The sequence below is a fragment of the Phoca vitulina genome, unplaced genomic scaffold (assembly GCF_004348235.1).
Source record: "Phoca vitulina isolate PV1807 unplaced genomic scaffold, GSC_HSeal_1.0 scaffold19, whole genome shotgun sequence".
NCBI lineage: Eukaryota > Metazoa > Chordata > Mammalia > Carnivora > Phocidae > Phoca > Phoca vitulina.
Genome location: NW_022589722.1, coordinates 27711170 through 27735831, shown reverse-complemented (window position 1 = coordinate 27735831; position 24662 = coordinate 27711170). Strand labels below are relative to the sequence as shown.

Sequence of the window (24662 nt, the reverse complement as noted above, 5' to 3'; positions counted from 1 at the left end):
TGGATTAAGAGTAGACAAACCTGGGTTCCAGATCAAGCTCTGCACAAAGTCACTGTGTGCCCTTCCATTACCCCCTCCCCTCTCAGTGTCTCAGTTCCCTACCTGTAAAAGCTGGGGTCTCAGAGACATAGTTCTTATAGATACCTTTCCTTTGGTTTTTAAACAAAAAAAAAATGTTTTTATTTAGAAAGGTAATACATGCTCATTAAAGAAAATGTATAAAATACAGAAAAGTAGAAAGCAAGAATAATATAATTCTATCATCCAGTTCTAGATCTGACTCTAACAATTTGTAAGTCTAGGAAGAGGGCAGAGCAGATGAGGAAACCAACATGAACTGCCCAAGTGTTACTGCTAGTGAGTGCCAATCAGAGCATGCATGCAGCCCATGGCTCCTGACTGTTACCCACCTGAAGACCCTGGCATGCTGGCTCAAAGGCTTCTTCAAGAGGTCTATGCCTCCAGAACCAGAGGATGCCTGGTTCTATGCCTGCTGCCACCTACTATTCCCAGTAGGTGTTTGGAGGTGCCCTGACTAAAAGGCACTCAAGATGTCCAAACCTCGAAGAGGACAGGGCTCACCCAAAATCAGCCAAGCAATCAGCCATTCTGGACCCAGCTCTTCCTACCACTTCCATCTCAAGTCAAATCAAAATGAAGCTCTTTCGGACCAGGTGTCTCTTCAGAGTGGCCAAATCTCATTTTACAAAATACACGTGTGTTCCCTAGTGAAGCCTGAATCACAGACATTCCCACTGTTCTTTACTAATCATAAAGACACATGGGTTCAAATCTCAGCACTGTCGTGCACTTGCTTTACAACTATTAGAACACGACAACCTCATCTTTAAATTGGGATAATTATAGCACCCATTTCACACAGTCACTGGGATGATAAATTAGGTAATGACTATGAAGCATTTATCACTCCATAAACACTACCTACTTACTGTTTTATTATTACTGCTTTCTACTTTTTCTTGAGAGGCATCTGTTAGTGTACAATGAAACACCACACTTTAGAGTTTTTGGGTTTTTTTTTTTTTTTAAGATTTAAAAAAAATTTTTAATTTCTACATCCAACATGGAGCTCGAACCCACAACCCCAAGGCCAAGAGTCACACACTCCACCGACTGAGCCAGCCAGGCGCCCCCACACTTTGTTTTTAAAACCAAAGGAAAAGTGTCTGAAGAACAATACCACTGAGACCCTCAGAAGGTCCAGTTGAGTACTCGCTGCCTTGTGTCTCTCGGCCTGGCTCAGTCTCACATTCTTCTGCCCAAACTTCATGCTATCTGTAGCTCAGGGGAACCTACCATCACCAGGGGGATACAAAGGGAGTCACAGGCACTGAGAAGAAATTCTGAGAAGGCCTCCAAAGTGTCTTCCTTCTCGGCACTGGGAGCTGTAAATGGGTTCTCCTGGGCTGAAGGTTCGCTCTGGAATTCCACAGCCAACCTAAGAAATCAATGTGTAAGTATATCCACTACTACCTATACATCATAAAGGTTAGAAGCATCCTCCCAGAGGGATGCCTGTGCTCAGGGTTCAAGGAAAGTATCCCCATCAGCAGATCTGGAGAAAATTCAAGAGGCCTCAATGATGGAGGACCTGGTCCTTGGCTACCCCTTCAGCTGCGTGCTCCCCACCCCTTCTCCCATAATAATGACTGTTCTACCCTACTACATGTACTTCCCTGAACATACCATGCTACTTGCTGTTTCACGTCTCTTTGCCTTTACAGATGCTGCTCTCCCTACCAGGAATGCCTTTCCCAGATTTGTGACAACAAATGAATTCCACATATATATACAAAACTGCTTCTTCCCCAGAGACTGTGGGCTCCTGTGGGCAGGAGTCAATCTGATCTTATCTTTCTACTCCCACTGTCTAGCCACAGGCCTGACACAGAGTAGATTCAAAAAACATTTGTTACCGTGAACTAAATTAGTCCAACAAGTATTCAGCAAACACCTATAGGGGTTCATTATTTGGGAAGAGGAACAAAGCTGAATGAGACAGAAACTCATTGTATGGTAACAAAACTTCACCAGGAGGGAATCTTTGGAAACCTCCTACTCTAGCTCCTCTTCTTCAAACCTTCTCTACACACCCCTCCACACACACACATCCCCAACCTCTGCCCCAGCCAAAGTGCTCTCACTATGCAGCAAAGCATCAGAAATCAACTATTGATTCTAGAACTCCATCCTTAGTCTGATTCTTTTCCACCCCAACCCTCCATAATACTGCCTCAGACCACAGAGGGTTGGTCCCTCACCTGCAGGCATTTCTAAATCCCTCCAGAGTGCTCAGGAGGAAATTTCCCCTTCGAAGAATGGCCTTCTCTGCATCTCTACTGGAGGCATGACCCTGTAGTAAGAAGGAGAGAGGGGCGTCTACTAGTCAAGTACCTATTCTGTGTCCCAATCTGTGCTTGGAGGACCACAGGCCTCTTCCTCTCCCACTGGAGCCTGGCGTTCACATAAACCTAACACTTTTCAGGAGATCCTGGTTATATCCTCGAAAATCTAGTCATCTAATAGCTCTTTTAAAAATGGCAGAAGGGGGGGCGCCTGGGTGGCTCAGTCGTTAAGCGTCTGCCTTCGGCTCAGGTCATGATCCCAGGGTCCTGGGATCGAGCCCCGCATCGGGCTCCCTGCTCGGCGGGGAGCCTGCTTCTCCCTCTCCCACTCCCCCTGCTTGTGTTCCCTCTCTCGCTGTGTCTCTCTCTGTCAAATAAATAAATAAAATCTTTAAAAAAAAAAAAAAAAAAAATGGCAGAAGGGGGAACATTAACTATCTGTCTCCCTCTGAACCACAGGACTGGCTCTTGTTCTATTATATGCCGAAAGCTGTCACAGGCTGGTGGACATTAGTCTAACTAGCTCTAATGCCCATATCAGTTGCTCCAAAACACATGAAGATCCCACCCCATCAGGTGTGGTAAGCTTAGTTTCCAAAGTTAATTTTGAAAGATATAACCAGCATTCACATTACTCATATCCTTTCTGATATTTTAAGTCCATGGACCATTAAAAGCCAACAATTACAACACACTGCACATTGGTCAGATTCTTTTGAAGATTCTAATGAATCCAGCCTTAAATAATTTTGTGAGCATGTTTACCATAACTGCTTGGATGATATAAAAGACAAAGTGGTATAGTATAGTAGGTTTGGGTACAAACACTCTGGGATTTACTATACAAACTCAGATACTTGCTAGTTTGGAACCTTAGAGAAAAAGTATTTAACCCTGTGGCTTCAGTTTCCAAATCTGCAAAGATGAGGACAACAATTATTAAGCTTCACAGCTCTGCCATTAGGGGAGAAAAATCACATCTCATTATAGATGTGTGTGCATGAGAAAAAGCTATAAAGAGGCATACAAAGGTAAGACAATTATCTTCTTAAAACACATTATAGCATGATCTCCAGAAGAAACAGGCTACATGCAGTGTACTGACCAGGGGCTTCCTGTTCAGCGGGGTCTGGGAAAAATCTGCACAGCGGCTCAGCATTGCTTCAAGCAAGGCCCGCAGTTCCCTGTACTGCACAGGTGGAACATTCTGATGGTCCTTCCTGCAGCCAGACAGACAAAGGCAGGCTTAGGGTAAGGTAAGGGTTTTCCAAGATACCCTCAGGTTCTCAGGCAATGGGGCACAGTGTGATGGATCAGAACACGGGTCCAGGATCTGATCTGATAAAAATCCTTGCTCCAACACTTGTCTAGCTGCGTGACTTTGTGCACATTCCTCATCCTCCCTTACCCTCAGTTTCCTCATCTATTAAATGAGAGGTAATAGTAATTTCCTCATAAAAATTTTTTAAGGATCAAATTAGATAATGTATGCCAAGCACTTAGCATGACGCTTAATAGATAGTAACCCTTTCAAATGACAGCTAGGACTATTATTGCTGTTATTAAGGAGACAGAGGGCTTTCTCACAGAGAAGGACCTCCTGGTGAAAGAAGTATTATCTAGAACTTAAGGTGCATCAAGACATGTATATGACCACTGTCCTCAAATTAGTAATAAGCTCTCTTGGGGAAGAAAGATCAAATTTGCTGTTACCTTGGTAAGGAAAACCACGATCAATAGGGAAATGTTATCAGGACTCAGACTTTATTTCAGAATAGAGAAGAACTTCCTAAGAGTTAAACTCTATAGAGGTAAAGGGGAAATTCTAGGCGGAGTGAGCTCCTCATTCTTAGAAATTATAAGCAAAGACTAGAAACTAGTTTTGGAGATTCAATCATTCTGAGTGTGGGGTAAATGTGGAAAGTAATACTTAGGGTTCATCTGAACTTTCATATTCTACAGATTCAGGGAGGCAAGAGTCACAGACTAGTCTAATAGTGAGCTCCAAGAGGCCAGAGACCAGCTCAGTCTTTTCATTTTACCTAAACAGAGCTAGATGCATTATAAACAGATGATAAATTTGAAAAAATGTTAAATGAATGAATGACTACTTGGCAGGGTATTAGGTAGTTGTATTTGTTTCCTAGGGATGCTGCAACGAATTACCATCAACCGCATGGCTTAAAAACAACAGAAATTTATCCTCTCATAGTTCTGGGGGATAGAAGTCTGAAATCAAGGTGTCGTTGGCTCCCTCTAAAGGCTCTAGGGAAGAATCCTGTCTTGCCTTTCCACTACTGGTCGTTGCCAGCAATCCTTGTCATTCCTTGCCTCATAGCTGCATCATTCCACTTTCTGCCTCTTCTTCACATGGCCATCTGCCCTGTGTGTGTGTGTCTGTGTTACTGTATGTCCAAATCCCCCTCTCCTTATAAGGGCACTAGTCTTTGGATTTACGAGCCTGCACTGTATGACCTCATTTTAATTCAACTGTATCTAGAAAGGCCCTATTTCCAAATAAGGTCATATTCACAGGTTATGGGTGGGCATGAATTTTAGAGGGATGCTATGCAACCCAGTGCAGTAACTAAAGAGAAATCTATGTCAACCCTCATCCCTGGGCCTTTTTTGAACACTGAGAGTAATCTGTTGGACCTTCTGGGGCGCCTTCTGGCTCAGTTGGTTAAGCGACTGCCTTCGGCTCAGGTCATGATCCCAGGGTCCTGGGATCGAGCCCCACATCGGGCTCCCTGCTCAGCGGGAAGCCTGCTTCTCCCTCTCCCACTCCCCCTGCCTGTGTTCCCTCTCTTGCTGTCTCTCTCTCTGTCAAATAAATAAATAAAATCTTAAAAAAAACAAAAAAAAACCATGCAGATGGGGCACCCGGCTGGCTCAGTCAGGGGAATATGCAACTCTTGATCTCAGGGTCATGAGTTCCAGCACCACATTGGGTATAAAGCTTATCTTAAAAAAAAAATTAAAAAAAACACGCAGAGAATTGGGAAGAACTCTTCCAAATTAAAAATATGAAAGTAGGGCACGTGGGTGGCTCAGTCATTAAGTGTCTGCCTTCAGCTCGGGTCATGTTCTCTGCTCAGTGGGAAGCCTGCTTCTCCTTCTCCCACTCCCCCTGCTTGTGTTCCCTCTCTCGCTGTCTCTCTCTGTCAAATAAATAAATAAAATCTTTTAAAAAAATGTGAAAGTAAAAATAAAATACACAGTAGAAGGGTTGAAAGATAAAGTCAAGAAAATTTCCCAGAAACTACTGCATAATGACAAAAAGATGAAAAATGGTCAGAAAACAAAGAAAATTAGAGGACCAGTCCAGGTCCAACATTTGCACAGCAGTTCCAAAAAGAGAGAACAAAGTAAATAGAGTATTGGAAAAAAATTCAAGAAAATTTCCCTGACCTAAAGGATAAGTACTGCCTGGAAGCTTCCCTGGCTTGACCTGGCCCACAGGGCATAGAGAGGTAGAAAGTTCAGCCTGCCTGGGTCTCTCACCTCAGAAAGGCAGAAATGGCCTTCACTGCCTCAGCAGCCACTTCCAGCACAGGGCTGCTTACTGCTTCTTGGAGAGCACGGCCAGCATCTCTACACATGTCTGAGCTTGTGAACAGCTTGATCTCCTCTGGCTGCCTGAGAAATGGTAAATGAGCAATGAATAAGTGAATGCCTATCACTGACACCACCAGGAATAAACACTTCTTTCCTTCTCCAGTCTGGCCCCTACAGGCCTGATACCCCATCACTTTGCTCACCGAGTCAGGATCTCAGCAAAAAGCAGCAGGCCCTGCTTATGGAGTTCTGTGTTGTTCATCCTCAGGCTTCCCTGTAGGCTCCTCACAACTGACTCGATCCCTATCTCAAAATGACACGGCAGAAGCCAGGGATCAGTGCTTGGTAGTTCCTTCACTGCCTGCCCAGGAGAAGTGAGAGGCTCTGGACAGCACATATTTGCTGGTGGCCCCTCATGGAGGGGCCCTAACAAGATTGAACTGATGGAATGGGACTGTGAGATCTTTGAGGGCAGGCCCTTATCTGATTCATCTCTGTCTCCCTGAAACTCAGGACAAGCCATAGCACAGGCCCTGGTACTCGAGGTATTTAGTAAATGCCTATTGACTGAGTTCTGCCTTTTCCACTAGACATACTCATACTCCTTCTCAAAGAATCAGGTCAGACCTCACTCCTTCCGGAAGCCTTCCCTAATCCACTGAGCTCCCACACCTCCTATACTCCCCTCTGGCAGAGCCCTAATTGGCTCGTTTGTATCTCTCTCCCCTTCCAGAGGACAGGGACCACATTATATGTATCGCTAAATCTCTAGGTCCCAGCCTAGTGCCTGGCACAGAACAGGAACATAGAATATAAAATGAATGTCTGAATGTGCCCAGTCTAAAAATCCAGACATGATATAAAAAGTCCCAGACAAAAAAAGTATCACCAGGAAGGAAGAGGAAGGGACAGTTTCAAGAAACCAGGAAAGAATGAATCAGCTAAACTTAGGGACTAACTAGACGGACACTTACCTGGGGGACAGGAAAAGACTGAATCCAAGGCTGAGTAAAGTTGTTCTTAAGGTACAGGAAGAATGCATTCAGGGGCTAATAGGAGTACCTTTCTCTTGCCAAACATACAGACTTCTGCTAATCAGCGAAGGGAACTGTCTGGATATCATGGCTTGCATATGGAATTTGGTAATGACTTTGGGCTGATGGAAATGACCAGACCCAGCAATCCCCTCCAAGGTGTAGGCTAGCCCCCCATCACTCCTACTTCTACCCAACTTCAAAGTACTGACCACCCTAAGGGTGTGTGGGTGGCTCAGTCAGTTAAGCATCTGACTCTTGATCTCAGCTCAGGTCTTGATCTTAGGGTCATGAGCTCAAGTCCCACATTGGGCTCCATGTTGGGCATGGAGCCTACTTAACAACAACAAAAAAAAGTGCTGACCACCACCCTACCCAGAACTAGTGTACGACTCCCACTACCAACCGTACACCGTGTGGCACTTGGAAAAAAAGAGTGGCTCTTCTGCCAGGAGTATCAAGCAGTTGTAGCTGGACCAGACAAGCACTTCGCTGGAAGAGGAAAGGTGCTCAAAGAGGAACTCTGGCCGGGAGAGGGGAGAAAACAATAAATGACAGTCATGTGATCATAGTCCCCTCACTAAATCTAGGGCCTTGGATTTATTCAGCATCTAACACCTGTTACTTCATCTGTTCACACACTCTCTCCATGAGACATGATCATGAATTCACAGATAAACCTGAAAAATAACCTCAGGGTTTGGTCTAACCTCATCTTTTTAACAGGTGAGGAAACTGAGACCCAGAAAGAGCTATTGTTAATGGTAGAGGTGGGACTGGAACTCAGGTCTCTTATTTCCCAGCATGGGTAACAGCATGATGCAGAGAGAAGATTTTAGAGCCAGAGAGGCTTGACTGCATACCCTTCTCTGCCAGTGACTAGCCTTGTAAATTTACACCAGTTGTTTCCCTTCTCTGATCCTCAATTTCCTTATCCATAAAACAGCCAAGTTGAGGACCTAAATGTGGCAACACTTACAGTGCACCTCAGGGCATATTTCCTGGTCATAACAAGCCCTTGAGAAACCTTAGTTCCCTTTGCCTTCCTGGTCCACAGGTCTTTCCATCACCCTACACTAGGTGTTACTCCTAGATGGTCACGTAAATGACAAAGATCAGTAACAGAGTGCTCAAGGTCACCTAAGAGATCTGTAGCAAGAGGATTCACTTTATGAGGCTTACTTCTTACAGTCTGTCCTGTACAGCTGAGCCTGCCATCAACCTGTCTCTCTAGTACACATCATCAAAGAACCCCAACAGGACAGCTGCTGCTACTGGGACTCCAGGGTCTCCAGTCAGAACTCTGGGGTCTTCAGAGGAGAAGATTAGAAGTTCTCTACCTGGGATGTCGGCATGGATGAAGGCCGGGGCATGCTTCACTGGGGAGTGGACCAGCACTGCAGTTATGCAGTGGGTACTGGCCACCTGCAGAGTCTCGTCTCTAGAGAGGAGAAGCTGGAGAAACAGGCAACAAGAAGTACTGCAGTCACACCACTGACGGAGGGCCTATCCAGCGTCAGGCACAAGGATGGTGCTCAGGGAGAGCAGTTATGGATTATGGAAAGGGGTTTCTATGAAGAACAGCAGGTGGGAAACAGAACAGAAGAACACAATGGCATCAAAGAACACTAAAACCGCCACCAAGAAAGGTTTGGGCCTTCATTGGCAGAAGTACTTTCACAGCCCTCATCTGGTTTTGATGCTTGCAACAAGCCTGAAGGATAACACGGGAAGGTTCTACTGCGAGTTTCACTTTACAGAATGTGCTGAAAAGAACTAACAATGCAGGCATGAGGCTGTTATCCTCAGAAAGGCCCATCTGTAAAGTTGGTCAATGACTGGATTTGGGAAGTCGGATTTCAGGAGGGCTCCCACCACTCACAGAACCAATAAGAGTGACTCTCTGTGACCAAATTATTTGTACAAACAATGTAGTCTATGCTGAAGAGCTGTCATCTTTCTGGGAGTTTGGAATTTTGGTATGTGCTAGGCAGAGGGTGCCGACGTGACCAGTCAGCCCCCAATAAAAATTTTGGGCACCGAGACTCTAATGAGCTTCCCTGCCAGGCACCATCTCACATGTGTTGCCACAATTCATTGCTGGAGGAATAAACTGCATCCTTGTCTGACTCCACTGGGAGAGGACTCAAAATCTTGTGCCTAGTTTTCCCCTGAACTTTACCCCATATGCGTTTTCCCTTTGCTGATTTTGCTTTGTATTCATTCACTGTAATAAATAATAGCCGTGAGTATGATTATCTATTGAGTCCTGTGAGTCCTCCTAGCGAATCATTGAACCTGGGGGTGGTCTTGGAGACTCCCAACATACAGAGGAAGGAATTAAAGCTCATGGAGGTTAAGTCACTTACTCCAGGCCACACAGCTAATAAGTGGCAAAGCTAAGGCAGAAACCCAGGTCAGCCATGTCCAAATCCAGGAGTCTTCCCACAGCAGAGACGCCTCCTCCACCAAAGTTTCAGATCAGGTTATTCCTCTACTCAAAACATTTTAATGAATTTCCATTGTACTCTGAATAACATCCAAACTCCTACTGGATACCATACCTATCAGGAGTCCCATGACACTTTCAGAAATCAAGGAAAGGGGGGGCACCTGGGTGGCTCAGTCACTTAAGCATGGTTTTGGCTCAAGTCATGATCTCGGGTCATGGGATTGAGCCCCACATTGGGCTCTGCGCTCAATGTAGAGTCTGCTTCAAATTGTCTCTCCCTCTCCTTCCCGGTTGCTTGCTCTCTAATAAATAAATAAAATCTTTAAAAAAAAAAATTAAAACTTCTTTTAAAAAAATCAAGGAAAGGGTTAACTGCAACTGCAGACAAGTGTAGGAGAAACTGGCCTCCTATGGGAAAATGGCAAGTAGAACATATATCATGAGACAAAAGAGAGTGTGTCTGGTTTTAGAGCTTCAGAGGAAAAGGACAAAGTCACACTCATATCTGGTAGAGACACATCTGAGGACTGCAAGCTTAAACGCATTTCAGTCATGTCAGACTTAAAAATGGACACATGATTGACCAGCCTTTCTGTTAGTTTGTAAAGGAGTTTCTAGATAGTCTTAATCTTTATTTTGTTCTCTTATATAGGAAATGACATGTATTTCAAGATGCTATTGATGTAAGGCAAATTATTATTTTATATGCCACTAAAAGAAAAAGAGCTATAATTAAACTATGACACACTATTGATGGTAAAGTGTCTCCCAATTTCAGAGCTGCTAAAATGTGAAATAGAATATATCTTAGAAAAATGATATTCAACTCTTATGCAAAACAATGATTCTTGGTTTAAAGTGTATATTCCTTATTGTGTGAGAAAGAAACACTCCAATCCTACTTTTCCATCATAAACAAAATTAACTATGAAAATTTATCTTTAAAAAAGTCCTAATTGGGGTACCTGGGTGGCTCCATCGATTAAGCATCTGCCTTCAGCTCAGGTCATGATCCCAGGGTCCTGGGATTGAGCGCCACATCGGGCTCCCTGCTCAGAGAGAGCCTGCTTCTCCCTCTCTCGCTCCCCCTGCTTGTGCTCCCCACCCAGTCAAATAAATAAATAAAATTTTTAAAAAGTCTTAATTATTTACCATGACCCATCAGGACTTGCACAATTTTCCCTGCTTAATCTCTAGACTCATCTCTGGCCACTTCACATTCTACCCACCATCCATCCCACTGGCCTCCGTCTGCTTCTGGAACATATCAAGCATCCCCCTTCCTCTAGCCTTTATTTGCTATTCTCTCTGCCTGAAATGCTTTTCTACCCATTCTTCATATCACTGGCTTACTTACTTATTTAATTAATTTATTTATTTACAGCTTCACTGAGGTATAATTGATCACTGGCTTACTTTAATTCTTCAAGTATCAGCTCAATCATCAACCCTTCAGAGAGGCCCTGCCTGACCACCCAGCCTATAGCTGGCCTTCCTCACTATCTCATTTCCTCTTTATTTCCTTTGTAGCAAAACAAGAATTACTTTGCTTGTCCATTTACTTGTTCATAACCTGCCTTCCCCACTAGACCATGCAAGGGCAAGGAATTCATCTATTTACATACCATGATATTCCCAGTGCCTAACACAGTGACTGATACATCGCATTAGTGCTCAGTATGTATCTGACTAAATGAATGAATAAACATTGCAACAGCAGGGACACAAACATTGACAATATATTCCCAGGGACCTAAATTTTGGAAGAATAAGTTGATTATCAGCCCAAAGCAGGAAGGAATAGCATGAGAATCTGACAAAAATGCCAGAACAGAGGTAAAAGGATACATGTCAGTCTTCTCTTTATTTAAAATTTTGGTATTTTGTTCATTATGAATTTTGTGCACTGATTTTTTAAAAAATCAAATTGATTTTTTAAAAAAATATTGCATTAAAATACTATCTATCTTGATTGCTGAGTTTTTTAGCATCCCCTAAATTTTGCACCTAAGGCAAGTGCCTCACTCATCTCACCGTAGCTGCAACCTTGCTGGTTAATGTAGTAAAATAATATGTTGATCATCCAAAATTGTCAAGAGAGTAACAGTCTCCATATGTGAATGGAGGATAGGACCCCTAAACCAAGATTCCTATCTCTGCAATGTCCTGTCCCCCAAGGGAAGTGCTCTCTAATCTCTGTCCCTGCCACCATTATGCTTCCTTGGTGCACTGTGAGGACACAGACCTTGTACCCTGCTGAGCCTGAGATCAAATGTTCTAACTAGATGTTACCATGGACTCCAGGATGGCAGCAACAAAATGAGCACAGAAAAGAATTCAGTATGAGATTTTCTGGTTCAGCGACAGAGGACTTGCTCTTCAGAGTTCACAGGCCCTGAATGGACCTTTTTAGAGGCATCCCAGGGAAACGAGGAGCAGTTTAAACTGGTTTTTAATATTTACCTTACCTATCTCCAGTTGCCCTTTCCCACTTTTGATCAGGGCTCCTCCTCCTTCCTGCAGGAGTCCCACAGTCTAGTCAATCAATGATTATCTCCACTATCAGATGAGGGTAAGTAGCTCTGCCAAGCCCTGTGCTGAGCACTGCAGAGAGGTATAGCCAAATTCAGGTCCTGCCCTAAAGAAACTCCCAGCAGATCAACCACAATATGAAGTAAGTGCTGTGACATAAGGTACATTCTACCTAAAGGAACCAAGAGGAAAAGGGAACCCTATAGGCCTTGAAGGATCAATAGACAAAGGAGAGGGGAAAGGCAAAGGGGAAGAGCATCTACAGAGGCACAGAGACAGGATGTCCTAGCACATGCAAGGCCAGGGAGAAGTTACATATGGCTGGAGCACTGGGTTGTGGGGTGGAAGAGACAGGTTAATAAGGCTGAAGGGATAAGCAGGATCCAGAGAAAGAGGGCTCTAGGTACCAAGCTAAGAAGCTTGAGTTTTATCCCTAAAACAACCGAGATAGTTTTGCTTCTGTTGCTGCCTGTATTCTGCATTATCAGCCAGCCTAGATGTGAAGGAGAAGATATGTATATAAGGATTCACAACTGAAATAAAACCTACAGTTGACCCCTGAGCAATATGGGTTTGAACTGCACAGGCCCACCTACACGTGGATTTTTTTTCAATAAATACAGTACAGTACTACAAATATTTTCTCCTCCTTATGAATTTCTTAATAACATTTTCTTTCTTCTTACTTTATTGTAAGAACAAAGTATATAATACATATAACATACAAAATATGTGTTAATTGATTGATTATTATCGGTAAGGGTTCCAGTCAACAGCAGGCTATCAGTAGTTAAGTTTTGGGGGAGTTGAAAGTTACATGTGGATTTTCAACTGCATGGAGGGGGATCAGTGCCCCAACCCGTGTTGTTTAAGGTTCAACTGTACTTTCAGTACTCTAACAGCATATTATTTGGGTCAGGAAGAAAACACCTTGAAAATCTTAGATAGTAGTGATACAAGGGCCAGGAGCCATTCAGGTTCCCTTGTTATTGAACCTAGAGACCAGGAATCACAAGACAATCACCTTTTTGAGCACCAAAGGCAATGAGGTCTTTTCTGGTGGCCCCTCAACACCCTCAGTACTTTCCGCCATTGCAGACTTGTTCATGATCACGGACACAAAGAGATCATACTTCAGCAGCTGCCTCAGCAAACCTAGAAAACGAAAGGGGTAGGAGGTGAGGCAAGAGGAGTATAGGTACCAGAGTACACCCCAGGTAGCCCCTCAAACATCCTCTGGAAACTTCTTCATGTCTCCTTAAACATTCCTAAGTATTTTGTAGGGTTTTTTTTTTTTTTTAAGATTTTATTTATTTGAGAGAGCACGAGCAGGGTGGGGAAGGCAGAGGGAGAGGGACAAGCAGACTCCCCACTGAGCAGAGCCTGTAGTGGGGCTCAATCCTAGGACCCCGAGATCATGACCTGAGCCAAAGTCAGACGCTTAACCTACTGAGCCAACCAGGTGCTCCAGTACTTTGTTATTTTTAATGCTGTTATAAATGGGATTGTTTTAATTTCTTTTTCAGATAATTCACTGTTAGTGCATAGAAAACAACTGATTTTATATCCTATAACTTTACTAAATTCATTTATTAGTTTTAACAGTTTTTTGGTGACGTTCTTAAGGTTTTCTATATATAAAATGATGGCATCTGCAGAGACAGTTTTACTTCTTCCTTCCTAATTTTGATACCTTTTATTTCTTTTTCTTGCCTTATTGTTCTGGCGAGGACCTCTAACACAATGTTGAATAGAATCCCACACTTTTCTGTGCAACCTCCATGACAACACTTACTACACAGGGCTCTAATTGTCCACATCTGTTTTCCATACTAGACTATGAGCTCCTTCAGAACAGAGCTTGGGTTTGCTCATCTTTATGACCCCAGAGCCTGGCACAGGGCCTGGCCCAAAATGAACACACACTATGTGTGACTGGACTGTTCATAACAGAACTCTTGGCCTAAACTGTGAAAAGAAGCTGTTGTCACTTAGACTATGCTTTTTCCTGTTGCTCCTGCTTTGGAACAGGCCCTCACCCAGTCACCAATCATAGTGCCCATGTGCTCCATCCAAAATGTGAAAGCTCCCTACTCAGAAGCATTTGATAGATCTTGTGTACCTATGTAAAGAAGCAGCAGGAGAAGAGGCTGAAAGGGTACACTGGGGCTCCTAAGGAGCCTCAAATAACAAGTAGAAACACCTGCACATCACCCTGGAGGCCAGAGGGACGATAGATGATTTTTCAAATAGGAAAAGGAGAGAACACGAGCTGTGCAGTGTGAAGATTAACTTGACAGCAAAAACAGGATACACTAGGACAGGCAGTAAAAACCGGAGATAGAAAATTGTTGGTGCCACTTTCTTTCTTCTTTTCCTTCCAAAGGCAACATTCTTTTTCTTTTTAAATTCTACTTATGCATTTGAGAGAGAAAGTGTGAGGGAGAGAGAATGAGTGAGGGGGAGGGGCAGAGGGAGAGGAAGAAGCAGACCCCCGTTGAGCAGGAAGCCAACATGGGGCCAATCCCAGGACCCTGAGATCATGACCTGAGCAGAAGGCAGATGGTTAATCAACTGAGTCACCCACGTGCCCAAAGGCAACATTCTTAAGATGCCACATCAACTCTAGTCATCTATCACAGTCTGTGCATTTTAGCTCCCAAACCCATGACTTCTACCCTTTGCAAAGCAGCAAACTTCCCCACCACTAAAGAGCCAACATCTCAAGTCCTCAAGCAAAACCTCAAAAGCTCTCTCTCTCTTCTCCCCAGTCCTACATCTCACCCAAACAGTTGATCTGTAGCTCCTTCGTCTGGGCGCCATCCAGGGTGGAAAGGAAGAGAGGACACAGCTTCTCCCGGAAATGGCCCGAAAGCGTCTCAGCGGCCACTGGTGAGGAGTACAGCTTCCCATAGAGGTAACAGACAGAAGCCTGCACCCCCTCATTGGGGTACACTAAACCTCTCAACAGATGCTCCATCAGGTCACCTGTCCATAAAACAGCCAAGGGGCCAGGGAAACCTCACAATGTCAACTGCTGTATGAAACTCCAAACTATTGTGCCCAGTAGGGTAGTAATGGTAATCCCCTATAATCCCCCATAATAAATGATTTCTGGGTACTTAATCAAAAGGGAAAACCAAGGCTTAGAAAAGTGCAGTGATTTACTCTGAGGTAAATACTCTGTGAGATATTTATTTGCATTTTACTGATAGAAAAAAGTACTTCTATATTCCAAAATTAATTCCTCCTTTCACCCAAAGGAAGGTTCAAAAGTAGGTATTTAATTAGTTTGTGTTAACATAAGGAATCAAAATAGCTCAAGACCAGAGTCAATAAATACTTTTTTCAACTTGGCCAACAGAGAGTACGTTTTGCAGATGAGAAAACTAAAACCTAGAGAAGTAATGACTTCCCAGGTGTATATATTGAATGGACCACCCAGATGGAAGTGTGATCAAAGCAGGTAAAAGGGTAGTGGCAGCTCTTTCCCAGAGGTCACTCACTGTGCTCCATTACAAGTTTGTCTGCCAGGGGAGGGATGGCATCCACCAACTTGCCGAGAAAGGTCAGGGTGGCCAGGCTGCCTCTCATGGAGGGCATGTTACACAGCTATAGAGAGTGAACACATTCCGCTCTATTATTAGGATCAGGACAGATCTCCCACCAAAATGTAACTTGCTCTATCCAGACCAAAGCCTATTTTGTATGTGTCTCTCAACACAATCAGTAATCAGCCTCTTTAACTAAGTGTCTATCTTCCCTATTGGACTGGGAAGACCCTGGGGAAAAGCTCTGATTAGATTCCTCTCAGCGTGCTCAGTACCTAGCTGAGGACATGACTGTTAAACTGAATTAAAATTAGCATATTGTGTCTTCTATAGAGCCAGAAACTGGGGGGTGAAAGTTGGGAACATCATAAAGACAGAATTCTGGATCAGTGCAAAAAAAAAAAAAAAAGTATTATTATTATCATTATCATAGCCATTATTTGCCAGGCCCTATGCTTGATGGTTTACAGGGAGAGTCGGTAGTATATATTTCCCTTCTCTAGCAACTAACTATAGCATCTTAAGCAAGACTCTTAATTCCTCTGGTGGGAAATAATAATAGTATCAACTTCATAGGGTTGTTAGGACTAAATGAGATACTGCACGTAAACCACCTAACACAGTGCCTAGTATTTGAAAGTACTCAAAAGGGTTAAGTGGCACCATCATAATGATAAGTATTGATACATATAATTATAAATTCAAGCTGATATATTAATCATATGCAGAGTAATTATAATGAAATGATAATTTAGTATAATTTATAATTACATGTTGCTCTTGGTGTTAAGATAAACATCTGTCTTCCTTTTGCAAAAAATAAAAAGTGATTCTGATATTATTCCTAAATCTTAAACACAATGTAAAAGCTACTTATTGAATTGGTATCTTTGACTACCTTGAAGAAGGCAGGTTAAATATACCTACTCAGTGCCTGCCTTAGATGCTTAGATAAAAGCAAATGACTTCAGTATAAAATACCGTATACAATCTAAACCAAATAAAAAGACCAAGCCAAGACATAGTAAAACATATTTCCTTGATAAATTGATCAAGAAAATCCATGTTGTACTTAGAAGGACATAGAGAATAATCATGGGATGATTCTGTCAGAAAGATGGGACTCCACCACACCGAGGTAGCATTTGGAAGGTTGAAAGGGGAAGGAGGGAGGCTACAAACAGTAGTGGAGCAGGATCAGAAGACCCAAGCCTTAGCTCTGGCTCTGCCACTGACTCAGTGACCTCACGCAGGTCCCTTTCTCTCTGTATTTCAATCTCCCCATCTATCTATCCAAAGAAGGGTGGGCCCAGCTCTGATATCTGAAGATTCTGAGGGGTACTTAAGAACCCACATCTATTTACTGACCTCTTTGTGGCACTCATCCAGCAGGCAATGTATGATGTGCTCTAACTTCAGCTGAGTTGTAAGCTGGATGAGGACTAAGCAGACACAGTAGCATTACTAACCAGAAGACAACCCCTGGCCCACACTCCACCTTTCATAGCCCTTCTACTCAAAGTCATTTGCTTGTGTTACCAGTATAGTCTTTCTATCTCCCCAATTAAACTCTGTGTACATATCCAAACCAAAGGATTTCTGGCTTCTTCATTGTTTTATATCAGTGGTTCACAATGAGGCTGCACATTAGAATCACCTAGGAAGTTAAAAAAATATATTAATGCCCAACTCCCACTCTAGACCAATTAAATCAGAATCTCTAAAGAGCCTAAGCATTTGGATATTTTTTAAGTTACCCAGGTAAGTCTATCGTGAAGCTAAGGTTGAAAACTACTATTTTATATTATCTCTACTTTTTTCCTCTTCACAATTTGCTCCTTCGTATACTAGAAAACAGAATTATGGGTGAGTTCCCATGCCAATAATTGCCTACAATATTATCTTTCAACCCCAAACCCGTCCTTCTATACAATCATTTGTGATGTTTCTGCTAGTATGTTTGAGGAGCGGTGAAGAAGAGGCTGGCTCTGCAAGTCTGGGAAAAGCTACAAATTAGATTTAGCAGCTGCTGCAGAAAGGCTCTGCCACTTCCAAGGTAAGGAAGCATTCTAGGATAATAGCAACAGGAAGAAGGCAGGCAGCAAACAGGAAACAATGAGGAAGGAGCAAGTCCTTCTTCTCTCTCTGGCTTTGCAGTCTCTATCTAGAGCCTACTGCCTCCGTAAAGTTCCTGGGGTCTGATGAAGATTTGCAAGTTATGCTGGCACCAACCAGAAGTGGATGCCTTTAGGATTATAGCCCCACTCAAGAGTGGCTGAATGGTGAAGGGAAATCTCCCCATTCCTGCCAGTGGTCAGAACTTCAAGTGGTATATTTGTTTGTCCACATTATCTAGACCGAGAGATGGTCAGAGGGATATACAGAGGCTATTTTTTTTTCCAGATTTTATTTATTTATTTGAGAGAGAGAATGAGAGACAGAGAGCACGAGAGGGAAGAGAGTCACAGGGAGAAGCAGACCCCCCGCTGAGCAGGGAGCCCGATATGGGACTCGATCCCAGGACTCCAGGATCATAACCTGAGCCGAAGGCAGTCGCTTAACCAACTGAGCCACCCAGGCGCCCTATACAGATCCTATTAACTTATGATCTGTTACAGCTGCTAACTGCATGCCTAGATGGTCATGGACCCAGGAACAGTCAAGCAGCATCCTCTCCACAGAGAAAACTTACGTTTTAATAATTCCAACCTCCTTTTGTTTCCCCAGCTCTAAGCGTGGAAGCTGCTTTCTGAAATTGCTACCTCTGTGAAAACTTGGTGTTCTCTTTTTGCCTTCAGTTAATAATTCTTTATATTAAAATTTTCCCTGTTTAAATAACTTGTGTGGTTTCTGTTTCCTGACTAGACCATAACTGATACAATTACTCTTTCTGCAAGAATCCTCCTATCCCAACTCTCTTGTCTTCTTTCTCCTTGAGCCCTTTAAAGTTTATTTATTTTAGTAATTTCTACACCCAACATGAAGCTAGAACTCACAACCCCAAGATCAAGAGTCATAATGCTCTTCTGACTGAGCCAGCCAGGCACCCTTCCCACATTTCCTCAGCTTTTACCATCACCTATGTGCAGACAACATCCAACCAACCAATGTGGATGGAATGAAAACAGAGTTTGTACATGCCTTTCTAACAGTATTCATCAGCTCTCATTATTTGCCAGCCAAACTCTCCTCCAGATTGTAAACTCTTAGAGGGCAGGAACCATGTCTTACCCATCTATATATCCCTAGTATCTGATACAGGACTTGGCACACAGTAGGTGCCTCAGAAAGAAGTGCAGACTTAGTGACTGACAACTGAGTTTTCTTGATATGTCTCTAAAATAAAACATTTATTTCATCAAGATCTCAAATAACCAGAGCTGCAATTCAGGCTAATATCCTCAGCTTCAAATGCGAGGTACACACAATTTCACCTTACCTTCAATACAGAGGTCTGTTACACTCCCACCTTCCACATTGCATAACAGCCCTTGGAGCCGAGGGAGAAGAGAGGGGGATGGTTAATAGTTAAAAGAGAAACAAAACCACAAAGGTACACTATAAATTCTAGACTAATAGCAGCTTTAAGCAATGTCCCAGATAAATGCTATCCTCGACACCAAACACCTAGACTTTCAGTGACCCACTCTGGCTTTAAAAGGATAAAAACAGTGTGGCACAGCATAAAAACTGAGTGCTCTGGAGTCTGTAATAGACCTGGGGTAAAATTCCAGTTCTGCCAGTTATTAACCATGACTTCCCTTAGCCTTGGGGACCATCTTCTCTCCCTTAAAGAACTGTCTTGGCAGTTAAAAGCCTGAAAAGCCTCTAGCAGAGAAAAGTACCCAATATGAGTTAGCTCCCCTCCTCCCTGAAAGGGCTCTTTCCATAGGACGTTATAATTATATTAAAAGAAGGGACCTTTTAATCCATCTCAGGCACAGAAGAGGGAAAGTAATTCAATCAGGGTCACACCAGGTCAATGGAGTCTAGTCTGGACCTTCTGATCCTATTCAAGGGTCAGAGTGGACTTTTTGAAAGATCACACATTTTCCATATTCATATTCACACTTTTACTAACCTCTTAGCTGTAGCAAAGCCAGTTACCATCCAATGCATCATGTGTCTTAGAAAGGGGATCATTTCTTCATCATACGACAAAACAATTTACTAATAAACTGTTACATGGCAAAAAACCTAAATTGTCTTCCCAAGACCATTTCTCCAAACCCAAAAACAAATATACATGCTATACATACAAAATTCATGCCAAGTTTCCCTTTTAATCTCACCGAAAAGCATGCTTATGAAGTGGATACAGATTCTCTGATCCTGAGCCACCAACTGCATGACCAGGGAGGCATGTCTCAAGAGAGCATCTCGGAAGCAGGACAGCACGTGCTTCTTGCGCACCAACTTCGGGCAGATGAAAAAAACATTCTGTAACAACCAAGTCTCAGCCATTCTGAACCCAAACAATTATAATTTCTAAATATATTTGCAAGATGATACTGGAGGGTTCACCTAAACTAGAGTAAGATCATATATCCCTAAAGGGAGCATGAAAAAGGGCATCATTTACACAAAGGAATCCATGTGTTCATACAGAGGATTATACATGAGCTAAGGTTCCCACTACCCTATATTTACAGAGCACTTTACTATTCACAAATCACTCTTTTGTCTACTAGTTCGTTTAAGCCTAGCAAATTGGTGAAGCAAGCAAAAATAGGTATTATTGTCACCATTTTATAGATGAGAAAACAGAAGCCCAGAGACATTCCCAAGGACTCAAATCTGTCTCCAACCAGGTCTTGTCCAAGGTCAGCGCCCTTTCCACTTCAAAAGTCCAGGAGAGTGATTCTGGAGACCCTGCATGAGCCTCAAAGAGGTCGGTAGAGAAATGCATCCTTCCATTCAAAATGGACATAAATCCTCACACTCAGTTCACCTCCCTGTACAGGGAACTGGGTAGTGGCTGTGTAAAGTGCTCAAGACAGCAGCAAAAGTTAGGTAAAGAAAGGGCGTACCCACTGAGGATAGAACAGGAACATGGGTACAACTAACTACATCCCCCTTTCATTTTTTTTTTTTTTTAAGATTTTATTTATTTGACAGAGAGACACAGCGAGAGAGGGAACACAAGCAGGGGGAGTGGGAGAGGGAGAAGCAGGCTTCCCGCAGAGCAGGGAGACCGATGCGGGGCTCGATCCCAGGACCCTGGGACCATGACCTGAGCTGAAGGCAGACGCTTAATGACTGAGCCACCCAGGCGCCCCTACATCCCCCTTTCAACTGGTGAGAGCTGAAGCTAAAAAAAAAAGTGCATTCAATAAACAGTAAAGGTGCATTTTGCTGCCTCTAACCTGTGCTATTGCAAATCTCATGTATTCCTTCACCCGTTCCTCCTACATAATAATTAAGCTAGTGATTAAATAAGTTACTCAAAAAAACTCGATGACTCTCTTTTACCTATGGGATTAAGTCAAAACTCTAGCTTGATTCAAACTCTTGGAGGAACTCATCTTAACCTGGCTTTTCAATCTCACTTCCCTCAACTTCCTTTCAAACACTATGATTACCTCCCCAAACTCATCCTTGCTAATACCTACCTCTTGGGATAAGCTCCCCCATCTCCTCTGGTCCAAATCTCACTCATCTTCTCAAGCCTAATTCAAATGGTTCCTCCTCTAAAAAACCTTTTCCCAATTTCCCTCATCCCAACAGCACTTGACCGCAAATATATCTATCTACTAAATTCCCAGTAATTTTTAGCCTTCTCATCTTCTCCTCCATGTAACCATCTTATTTATCTCTTTATCTCTGACTCACTATCCAGGAATGGCAGCCTCAGAACTTCTGGCCTCAATGAAATCTCAAATATCAGCTAGCCAGCAGTTCTCAGAGGGTAGCCTGGGAACCCCAGAGGGTGCCCAAAACCCTTACAGATAATCCAAAAGATCAAAATTATTTTCATATAATACTAAGATGCAATTTGTTCTTTTCACTCTTATTCTCTCACAAGTGTACAGTGAAATCTTTCAAAGATTACATGACAAGTAATATACAACAGATTAAATGCAGAAATATATGAGAACCCAGCTATCTTCTCTTAAGCTAGACATTAAAGAGACTTGCAAAAATGTAAGACAAAACCATTCCTTTCACTATCTTTTTTGTTTTGGAAAATATCATTATTTTTACTTAAATTACTTATGCCACAGAACTGTACACTTAAAATGGTAGATTTTATGTCACGTGTATTTTGCCACAATAAAACCAATTATGCTAATACGTAATGGACCTACTATTATTTTTAAATTAGTATTTTAAAATTGTTTTTACTTCTAACACAGTAAATATCAGTGGATATAACCCACATAAATAAAAGCTCTTTGGGGTCCTCAACACATTTTAGAAGTGTAAAGGCAACCTGAGAATAAAAAAAAAAAACAACTTGAGAACCACTGATCTAGCCCACCCCCTTCCCTCCAAGGCATGAATTCCCCTCTCATGAATTTGAGAGAAAAGTGACCCCCCAAACTTTTCTTGGATGCCTCCATGGACAAAAAACACCACAAAGGTGGGTAGGCAGTGAGGGAAAAGGCAGCCCAGTTTTCAGCCAGCTCTGCTTGTTAGAAAGGTTTTCCCACTCTGCCTGGTTGTACCTTCTGCCTGTCACCCCTGCCATCACAGAGACCGAGGCAGCCCCCTCCTCCACATTTACACCCTAAGAAATCTGAAGGGAATGAGGAGCCTCCCCCGCGCGTGCCCTGGCCCGGGGGCCGAGCCAAGGCTAAATCCTGGAGAGATGGCGAGGGCAACAAACGGCAGGGCAGCTACAGAGAAGGGAAGGGAAGGCAGGCATGCGTGCGGGCGAGTCCTGGGGCGGGGGCGGTTAGTGCGGACAGGAACAGGCCCGGGTGAGGCCCAGAGCCAGGCGCAGGGGTGAGTCCGGAAAAGGGTACTCTGCTCAGAGCAGGACGGCCTGCGGGGCAAACTGAGGCTGAAGTAGTATAGCAGAGAAGGCCGCGCCAGCCTGGTGACGGAGCAGGCCTGTTTAGAGGGTAGATTTAACGAAGCGGCCCGGTTTGGGGAAGGCGCGTCGGGTTCGAGGGAGTTGGTCTGGCGAGGGAAGGCCCAGCTTGGTGAGGGAAATGCCGGGGCCCCGTTCGCACCGATACGCAGGGCTCCGGCAGCAGCTCCAGCATGCAGGCCAGACAGAGGCGTGGGGGCACGGGCAGCAGCCAGCACGGGTCATGCCTGTAATGGGCCCTCTCGAAGAACAGCGCCGTCTCCTCGTCCCTCCCAGGGCCGGGAAGGCCTGCCGCCGCGTCCCTCACAGCCATGTCTCCCCGCGCATGTACTCCACCACCTTTCCCGCGCAGCGTGTGCGCAAGCGCACTTGAAAGAGCGTCCTTCCGCCGCGCGCCGAAGGGAAAAGTGGGGCGGGGGGTAACGCGCCTGCGCAAACCGAGAGCTACGCAAGCTCGTGGGAGCCGACGCCGTTGAGAGCGTGTGATAGGTGCGAGGACTCGCGAGTGACCCGCGAAGGGCAAAGCAGTTTGCTCTTTGAGTCCGTAGGAGTTTGCCTTCACCACACTATAGGTTGAAAAATATTTATAAACAAGCTATCATTAGCCTTGAGAAAGGAAGGGAAGGAAGTAATCTCTTTCTTTTTTATTTATTTTTTTAATTTTATTTATTTTTTAAGATTTTTATTTATTTTTTGACAGAGACAGCAAGAGAAGGAACACAAGCAGGGGGCGTGGGAGAGGGAGAAGCAGGCTTCCCGCTGAGCAGGGAGCCCGATGGGACACTCCATCCCGGGAACCTGGGATTATGATCTGAGCTCAAGGCAGACGCTTAACGACTGAGCCACCCAGGCACCCTGGAAGTAATCTCTTTCTACCATTAAAAAATTAAATGATTTCGGGGCGCCTGGGTGGCTCAGTCGTTAAGCGTCTGCCTTCGGCTCAGGTCATGATCCCAGAGTTCTGGGATCGAGCCCCGCATCGGGCTCCCTGCTCGGCGGGAAGCCTGCTTCTCCCTCTCCCACTCCCCCTGCTTGTGTTCTCTCTCTCACTGTCTCTCTCTCTCTCTGTCAAATAAATAAATAAAAATTTTTTTAAAAAATTAAATGATTTCAGGGACCTAAAAGCTTAGTATTATTTTAAATTTACGTGACCCCTTTCTCTCAAAGAGTCTAAGACGTTTCCCTTAAGATACCCTCTCAAACGACTGCACGGCACTTGAGACGTTGCGAGGGCGCAAGGAATACTGCAGAAGAAAAAATCGTTTATCGTTGCATATAATTGAAATAACAGTCTATCAATCTACAAGGATTTATTTAGCACCTGAGTGTCCAGCAACTGGCTAATGGTGAAGGAGGTAAGTTCAGGAGGTGTTTCCTACATTGAGAAGAGTGTGACTGAGTGCAAAAAAATTATTTCCGTAGCAAAATAGTTTAGAAAACAATGGTTTATTGTTCAATGCAGCATTATGAAGTAATGTTTGAGAGAAGTAGGTATTAACATGGACAAGTTCTTGTTAAAATTCTGTGCACAAAAGATGCAGAATTATATATAAAGGAAGTAAAATCAATAAGCAAAAAACATTTATTCAACATAACTTAAGTACGTTATAGCAGTAGTGCATATTCAATGAAGACAATGAAAGGAAAAATATTTTGATATATTTTAGTCTATAAATTTTTACAACAGTAACATATAAAAGTTTGTAAACTGCTTCTCCCAGAGAAAAATATATCATGTACATCTTCCATATCATTAAATATTATCCTGTATGTTTTTAAAATGTCAACAAAGTATGTATTCCTTTTGACAAAGTTTTGAGCCAGAAACTGTGCTAGGAGCTAGAAGATTCAAAAGTGAGCAAGAGACCATTCTTGTCCTCAAGGTCAGTCAAGGAGACAAATGAGCAAATTATTGCAATAGAGTATTATCTGTTGCTGTGTAACAAATGACCCCATGTGATGGGTTGAATGGTGAACTTCAGAAAATATATCTCCATGTCTGCTATGGACTGAATTTTGTCCCCCAAATTCAAATGTTGAAACCCTAACCCTTAATGTGACTGTATTTGGAGATAGGGCCTTTAAGAGGTATTTAAAGTTAAAAGAGGTCATAAGGGTGGGGCTCTAATCCCA

At 43.4% G+C, this 24662-nt stretch overlaps 1 protein-coding gene across 1 annotated transcript in view; it reads right to left on the bottom strand.

The window, feature by feature from the left end:
• The window catches only part of MEI1 (meiotic double-stranded break formation protein 1), a 69972-nt gene extending 47130 nt beyond the window's left edge, over positions 1–22842 (bottom strand). Inside the window, exons 1-14 of the mRNA XM_032416801.1 lie at positions 22672–22842; positions 19786–19909; positions 18933–18983; positions 16862–16935; positions 15449–15554; positions 14727–14930; positions 12967–13097; positions 8299–8413; positions 7365–7481; positions 6128–6227; positions 5871–6005; positions 3472–3586; positions 2283–2374; positions 1318–1459 (exon numbers count right to left, since the gene is read on the bottom strand). Coding sequence (XP_032272692.1) covers positions 1318–1459; positions 2283–2374; positions 3472–3586; positions 5871–6005; positions 6128–6227; positions 7365–7481; positions 8299–8413; positions 12967–13097; positions 14727–14930; positions 15449–15554; positions 16862–16935; positions 18933–18983; positions 19786–19909; positions 22672–22842 — 1677 coding nt within the window. The remainder of the gene's footprint in view (positions 1–1317; positions 1460–2282; positions 2375–3471; positions 3587–5870; positions 6006–6127; positions 6228–7364; positions 7482–8298; positions 8414–12966; positions 13098–14726; positions 14931–15448; positions 15555–16861; positions 16936–18932; positions 18984–19785; positions 19910–22671) is intronic.
• Between the last annotated feature and the right edge of the window lie 1820 nt (positions 22843–24662).